The 7,876-nt window shown below is 38.0% G+C and overlaps 2 protein-coding genes across 3 annotated transcripts; one reads left to right on the top strand and one right to left on the bottom strand.

Annotated features, from left to right (window-relative positions):
• Window positions 1-322: 322 nt before the first annotated feature.
• LOC114405582 lies at window positions 323-952 on the top strand. The gene has a single exon (XM_028368047.1). The coding sequence runs from the start codon at window positions 349-351 to the stop codon at window positions 499-501; it is 153 nt and encodes a 50-aa protein (XP_028223848.1). The 5' UTR covers window positions 323-348; the 3' UTR covers window positions 502-952.
• A 2,329-nt stretch (window positions 953-3,281) lies between these two features.
• LOC114407853 (tyrosine-sulfated glycopeptide receptor 1-like) lies at window positions 3,282-7,115 on the bottom strand. Of its 2 annotated transcripts, XM_028371127.1 has the most exons (2): window positions 6,514-7,115; window positions 3,282-6,267 (listed from the first exon to the last, which is right to left on the bottom strand). In XM_028371127.1, exons 1-2 carry the CDS (start codon window positions 7,085-7,087, stop codon window positions 3,635-3,637), a joined length of 3,207 nt encoding a protein of 1,068 aa, XP_028226928.1. In that variant the 5' UTR covers window positions 7,088-7,115; the 3' UTR covers window positions 3,282-3,634. The 2 variants fall into 2 exon arrangements, with proteins under 2 accessions (XP_028226928.1, XP_028226927.1); XM_028371126.1 differs by having other exon boundaries at window positions 3,282-7,114.
• Window positions 7,116-7,876: the final 761 nt, after the last annotated feature.

Below are 7,876 nucleotides of genomic sequence, written 5' to 3'. Positions count from 1 at the left end.
CATGAGAAAACTTAAATTTATTTGACTATTTTTAAGAGTAGAGGTGCTTATGAAAAAAATGATCAAACACTACATATCCACCGCAGAGTAAACAGTACACCTCCGTGCCTTTGCCAGTTTTCTAATAAACCTTGCTCGTTTTTGCACGCTAAACATTGGTAACGCAAGGAAGCAAGGCCACATTCATTCCCCCTCCCCTCCCTGCAAATCCATCCTTGAGGCCTCAGTTTTGGAGCCCACGTTCACTTCTCCATTCAGTGAGTCAACCTTTGCCTATGTATATATAAATAACTCCCTCAAGCTCTGTTTTTATTTTGGGGGTGCGTAACGAACACTGTAATATAATAGATGGTTGAGGTTGAAGGAAAGAGAAAGGGACATGATGATGGGTTTTGCAACAAGTGTGCTTCTTTGGTTAAGGAGCAACGTGCTCGTCTCTACATCCTGCGCCGCTGTGCCACCATGCTTCTCTGTTGGTATATCCAAGGAGATCATGACTGAACTCAAACTCAATTAGTTAAGTTTTAACTCTATCTATCTTCAATCCTCCAACAAAGAATGTAATTAGGTTGCTTGTTCAATTGGGAGCCAACGCCACCTTCCTCGTATTTTCTCTTTTTGACCCAACACAAATACAATGGGTTTTACGTGGACAGGACACCCTCACTCAGTGCTGCTTTTTCCGCAATCTTCAACACTACTGTCTATATATGGAGCTGCATGCTGCTTGGAGAGACAATATATAATCCACTCATTAGTCCTTCTCAATCTCATGGACTCTACTCTTTTTCTTTTACAAACCCCCTTATGTAAGGCCTTTTCTCTTTTGCCAATTCGCATTATATATAGCTTCTAAACTACTAGGACTGAGAAAATATTTTCTTTCCTTATTGTTCATTTTCATTATCTAAAAAGAAGAATTTGTTGCATAATTGCTGGAATTTCACTTCACATACAGAAACATTTTTTATTAAATAAAATGATCTCGAGATGAAGAAATTGTTGTCATCTGGAGAGATCAAAGAATGTTAGCCCAAAGGTTGATAGGCCAACACGTCTTAAATTTTATGATATTATTACCTGGCTAAGGCTTTCCGCAATGCTGCCTGAAAGTACCCCCTGTTGTGTGTTTGCCACTGTAACCCAAAATTTCATGCATGGTTAACACTAACATTCTGCCACAAGCGAACCAAGCGAAAGAACGCGGCTTTGTAGCAGATCATTGACGCTTATATATAATATATACGTAAGCACCCTTGTTAATGAAATCCTGTTGTGCTACTGTATCTTCACACCCAAAAATTTCATTCTATCACTATGCCTTTGTGTACCAAGTCAATTGTCAAATATATACTATCGATAGCTATGCACAATCTAGCCAGCCAAAATGACAAGTAGAAAACTTTGGTTTAGGATTTAACCTCTAGACATAACATGCACCATCTTGCCGGAGATATGTAGAGCTTTGCCCGTAAATAATTTAATATCCATGCACCCATATATCTTGAATCTTTTGTTTGTGAGTTGACTATCATTCATAGCTCGTATAGTCGTAATAATGGGACTACAAGGGCTTAATTTTCCACCACTTACAACTTTATGAACTAAGGTTTCAATTTCTACTGAAGATATTTAATAATCGAATCATGATGGTCTTTATGAGTTATAAGCAATCACGTCAAGCAATCTCACACCATGTTTTAATCCAAAACCTTAAGAGGTTCATCGTCGTATGCCCCCATCTCCGTCTAGATCCAAAACCACCACACATCATCACAATCGTGCAACCATCATTACTGTTGCATGACCCCCTCACATAACACATCCCACCCCGGCCTGATCTGAACGCCGTGACCCCCAACGTCACGCACACCACCACCACGATCCTAATAACATCGTGCGTCGCTCCCAACTCCAGATCCGCAGGCGCACAACCCCCTTTGCCCAGTCACCACTGTGCGTCCTCACCACCATTGTTTCAAACACCACTGTGCCGCTGCAACTTGTTCCGCATATGGGTATTGATATTTGGCTGCACGGAAGCATGTTTCCATTAAATTAAGTGGTGGTAATATATATATATATATATAATATGGAAGTGTGATGTCATACTACATTATATAACATAATCCAATTTTTGTTGTATATATTTTTTTCACCTCTATTTAATTCAACGAAAACACGATTTGATGAAAAATATACAATCAAATTTTGTTTCCATTTTGTATTTTTTTCATCCTCTGTTACATAACATTTGTTGTGAACTTTTTTAACTGAATCATATTTCTATGAAAAGGATATTTTTGAAAAAAAAAATAAAGCAACTCGATAGGGGGCAATAGCAATGTGATTCGGGTTAAAGCAACTCCCTACTTAATATTTTATTATCTACTTTGGCCTCATTTAGTAGGAGTGTTTAAAACCGAACCAATCCTAGCATAAAACAAAAAATCGACCCAACAAATAGAAAACTACATAAAAACCAATAATCATTGATTTGGTTTGATTCTTTTATTTTTCAAACCACGTGGTTCGGTGTGGTTCGGTTTGGTTTGGGGTTTGACATACAAAAATCGAACTAAACCAAATTGCACCGGAAATACCACTAAAAATTATTGTTATAATTAGTGTTTTCTTGTTAGATATCTACTTTCTTAATTTTTATGTTTGAAAGCAAGTATGATAAATGTTATCTTATTATTTTTTTAAAGTCTAATTGTTGGAACTTGAAAACAAGTATTATGTGTTTTTTTTTTTTTTTTACTTTTATGTGGAATGTTAAGTTTAATTGTTGAAACTTTTATTGTCCATTTATACCGTTGATTGTTGAACTAGTTATTATTCAAGTTTTATCTAATTAATAATAAAAATTTTAAGCATTTTTATTAATACTTGCTAGCAAAAATTTTAAATCGCAAAGTCAAAATAAATCAAACCACAAAAAATTAATTTGATTTTGTTCGGATATCATAAATCATTTAAGCCAAACTAAACTACACCACAATTGATTTTTTGTTTGGTTTAAACTAATTTTAAGCCAAAATCACATCACAACAACCCGTTATCATTCAATTCAGTTCCTCTTTAATATGTAGTGTTAAGTGTAAACAATATAATTTTTCCAAAAAAATTAAACAAATGCTCTTGTACTGAATGGCCTGAGATATAAATTTAAATTGGCATGATTTTCCTGATTAACTAAAATTACACTATTCTGTGTCAAATAAAAAAGCTTCTGGCATTTTATAAAGTGAATGATAATAACTAAATTCAGTAAGTTGTAGTGCTGCAATATTAAGATTGAAAAGTAAAACAAGAATGACATAAGTCACATAACAAAGGCTAGCAGAGTTCAGGATGCTCTATTCATTGGAAAGAGTTAAGAGAAACAATTAGTAGCATGAAGGTATACTTTCTGCATAAGCAATTATGCTAGTTCCTAGGATAGAAAGGTTTTTCGAGTATTATGGACAGGCACATAAAATAATTATTAAAATCTTGCTACCAACTTAGTGTGATAGGGAGAGTCATCATTTACGGTGGTAAAAATGATTCTGTATATATTGAAATGCAAAATTCTTTGCACAAGTATACATATCTATTGTCAAGATTTGTCAAGGACAAACATTTATCTCTAGTCTTTATTCATTTGCGGTTTGGATGACCCCACATTCTTCAGCCATTCAACAACTTCTCTGATGCTTGGTCTCTTGAAAGGATTCTGGTTGACACACATGCATGCTGCATCAAGAACCTGCTGCATCTCTTCTTCGAAGCCCTTCCCTCTCAGAAGAGGATCAAAGACTTGATCTTGTTTTCCTTCACTCCTCATTTGTTGAACCCAGGCAACCAACTCCCTTGACATTTTAGGCTTGCTTACATCGACGGGCCTCCTCCCACTGAGCAGCTCAAGCATGACAACCCCAAAGCTGTAGACATCTCCTCTCAGAGTTGCTACCCATGCTTGTCCATACTCTGGGGGTATGTAACCTAATGTACCTACAAGTTCAGTTGTAACATGAGTTTGATAAGGAAGAATCAATCTGGCCAGCCCAAAATCTGCAACATGTGCTTCAAACTTTTCATCAAGGAGTATATTACTTGACTTTATATCACGATGCACTATATGTGGTTCACATATCTGATGCATGTAAGCCAATCCACAACTTGCACCTTGTGCAATCTTCAGTCGAGTAGGCCAATCAAGTTGAGATGGACCATCAGCCTTTTCATGCAACCAGTAATCCAGACTTCCATTTTCCATGTAAGTATATATGAGAAGCCGAACACCCTCATGCACACAATAGCCTTGCAATGCAACCAGATTTTCATGCTGTGCTGTGGACAAAGCCTCCACCTCTGCTTTAAATTCCCTTTCCATAAGACCCAAATCTCCTGAAAGTTTCTTGATGGCCACTGTAGTTCCATTTGGTAACGTTGCTTTATAAACCAAACCAAAACCCCCACATCCTATTATGTTTGCCTGACTGAAATTTTCAGTGGCCTTTAATATTTCAAATATGGTAAGGTCCTTGATTTCATTTGTTTTATTTGGGAACAATACCACTAGGCTAGCCTCTTTGTCAACCTCAGGATGAACTCCACTGTAAGAGCTGACAGAAATAGACTCCAGTTCAACCTTGTCAGTGTCTCCACCTGGATTGATCCTTCTCTTGGATATTATCCACACTATCAACACTGAAATGAAGGAAACAGTGCCAAAACAGGCTGCAATGGAAAATCCAATTATCAATTTTTTGTTTGATCTGTGACCACGTGCAGTAGTACCCTGTTGAGGAAGACAAGAACGCTGAACAACTGAACCACACAACTGTAGGTTTCCTTCAAAGCTGGAAGAGGAGAAAGTATCAAATTGACCACCAGTTGGTATCGGTCCTTGAAGATTATTGTATGCTACACTGAAAGCAGACAAAAAATGCAAGCTTTTGAGTGAAACAGGAATCTCACCAGAAAGTTGGTTTCCTGAGAGGTATAGTTTCTCTAAGTTAATCAAGTTAGAAATTTCTGCTGGGATATTGCCAGAGAATTTGTTGTTACTAAGGTCCAGCTGATGAAGGACTTTCAGTTTGCCAATCTCTATAGGGATACTGCCATTGAGGCTATTGTTTCCCAGATATATTGCTGGTGGTAGGTTGGAAATCTGATTATATTGCATTTGGGAAACATTGTTGGCATTAGCAAAGAGGGGTAACTCCAGGTAAGTCCTTTCTACTTCATCATATGCCTGTTGTGATGTTAGTGCTGGAAGCCTTGTGAGCTCAGTTGGAAATATTCCTGTGAGGCGGTTAAAAGACAAGTCTATGTAGAAAAGCTCAGGAAGTGTGTTCAACCAAGGAGGAATTGAACCACTAATTTGATTATAAGACAAATCCAAGACCTCAAGCTTCTTCAGATTAACAAGCCAGCGTGGTATTTGGCCTGTGAAATTACAACCACCCAATGCTAGAACTTGGATCTTTTGGAATCCATCTGGATTTGTTATGTTTGCATCATCTGGCATCATTTCATTGAAAAAATTCTGGGAGAGCATAAGGGTACTGAGGTTCTTGAGTTCCATGAGTAACTTCAGAGCCCCAGTGACATTACTCAGGTGGTTGGTAGAAATTGAAAGGAAAGCCAGAGACTGAAGTCCAAGTATGTCAGGTGAGATCTGTCCCTCAAAATGATTAGATGCTAGCCTTACTGCTTTAAGTGACTTACAAGCATAAAGGGTTGGTGGTAAAATACCAGTGAAACTATTGTTGCCAAGGTCAAGTGCTGTGAGTCTGAGGAGTCCGGAGAAATTTAATGCTGAGAGGTCTCCCTCCAACAAGTTAAGCCTTACATCCAACATGACAAGATTGGCACAGTCCATCAGAGATGTGGGCAAAGTACCAGTTATATTGTTGGCATGAAGGAGTAAACGTTCCAATTTGGAGAGCTTACCAATATCCGAGGGAATGGGCCCGGTGAAATTATTGGAGTAGAGCTCCAAAACTGTGAGGTTGGCAAGGTTAACAATGCCCTCACCAATGGTTCCATTGAGTTTATTGAGGGGCAAGGAGATTTCTGTGAGAGCAACAGCATTAAAAATATCACCAGGAAGGGGCCCAGATAGTGAATTGGAACCTGCTCGAAATCTCTCCAGATTGGAACATGCTCCTAGTCCAGGCTGAATCGTGCCTATGAAATCATTGGAGGAATAATCCAAGAATCTGAGAGAAGACGAGCTACTGTGGTTACTGCAGAGAGAAGTGGGAATATGACCTGTGAAGCTATTGTTACTAACATTAAAAGAAGTCAAACTCCCTCCAGCACCGGCATCTGCCAGGTGCTGAAGGAGAGAAGGTGGGAGTGTTCCGTGGAATAAATTACTAGACATATCCAGCTCCTGGATAGTATTGACACTGATATTAGCAACAAAGGGTGGCAATTCGCCAGAGAAAAGATTGAAGCTCAAATCAAGAATCTGCAGGTGATTAAGAAGTGAGAAAAAATGGTTGGGAAGATTACCAGATAAGCGATTATGGGAGAGATTAAGGCGGGAGAGAGCAGTGAGGTTTGTGAGGGATGGGGAGAGGAAGCCAGAGAGAGCCCTGGATGGTAGCAATAGATGTATGACTCTGAGATCCTCATCACACACAATGCCTTCCCAAGAACAGCAATCAACAGAAGAAGCAGACCAATTGAGAGGGGACGGAGAGGATATATTCCTGGAGAAGGAGAGGAGCGAGTCTCTATCCAGTTGGTTACACGAGGAGGCTTGAACAAGAACAAGGAATCCAGACAGAAGGAACAGTATTAAGACAAAGACCATTAACTTGGAAACCATGAAGATGGAAAAGGGTCGAGTTCCCTGTGTCATTAGAACGAATCCCCAGAAGGGAAAAAGGGAGTCTTTAGGATACTTCCTCAATGTTAGCATATGGGTTTGAGATGTTGGGGATTGCAAAGCATATAGCATATAGCATATAGCAGCGACCATTGATTGACCATGTCGCAGGAAAGGGAAAGCCAAGGTAAGAAGCAAGAGAGTGGCGTGATGTTGACAACTAACATATAAAAAAGACAAGTATGCTAATGCCATTATAAATAATTCAGCGTTTACTTTTCTGTTGGGAGGGGCGGCCGGTAGTGGCTGAGTGGAATTTGTCTATGATATGATGATGATCATCGTCATGATTGACAAGTATGCCAAACATAACGTGTGAAAGTGGAACTGATAATCATAATCTATACTATACTTATGAGGAGAGGGGATATTCTGTTCTGTCTCAAGATGCATTTCCAAACCACTTCCATTCTCACCCTCTCCTTTTGTAATGGAACGGATCCACTAGGACTATTTTATAACATTATTAAAAGTTTTAATCTACAACAAATTATGCCAGTTTCAGATAATAATAATAATAAAAATGACAAAGTCCACTAGTTCATGTCCATATCACTTACAAAGTACAATGGTTTCGAGCACGAAACTTCCCCGAGAGCCCAAAAACTATAATATATTTTGTCTTTGTAATATTGGTTTTACTCTTCCAACTTTAACTTTTGATTCATTTAATTTCTGATTTTTACAAAAGCACTAGACTTTGTCTCTTATCGTATACAATTTTTGTCGTTGCGAAGGACAAAAACCATTATTTTTGTTAAAGTCCAACAATGGTCAAAGTTAAATTTCAAGGAGTAAAATTAAGTTTTACCAAAAATACAAATAGTGACAACATATATTGGCATATTTCCCTAAAAAAGAGTAAATAGTTTAATAATAAATAATATAATTAGACTTATACATCATAATGTGTACAAGTATACAAGCTTATATTCACATAAAAAAGTATACAAGGTCATATGTGCTTATAGGTATGCAAAATAT

The sequence above is a fragment of the Glycine soja genome, chromosome 3 (assembly GCF_004193775.1).
Source record: "Glycine soja cultivar W05 chromosome 3, ASM419377v2, whole genome shotgun sequence".
Classification (NCBI taxonomy): Eukaryota; Viridiplantae; Streptophyta; class Magnoliopsida; order Fabales; family Fabaceae; genus Glycine; species Glycine soja.
The sequence above is the reverse complement of the archived record's forward strand: the minus strand, read 5'-3'. Positions and strand labels throughout refer to the sequence as shown.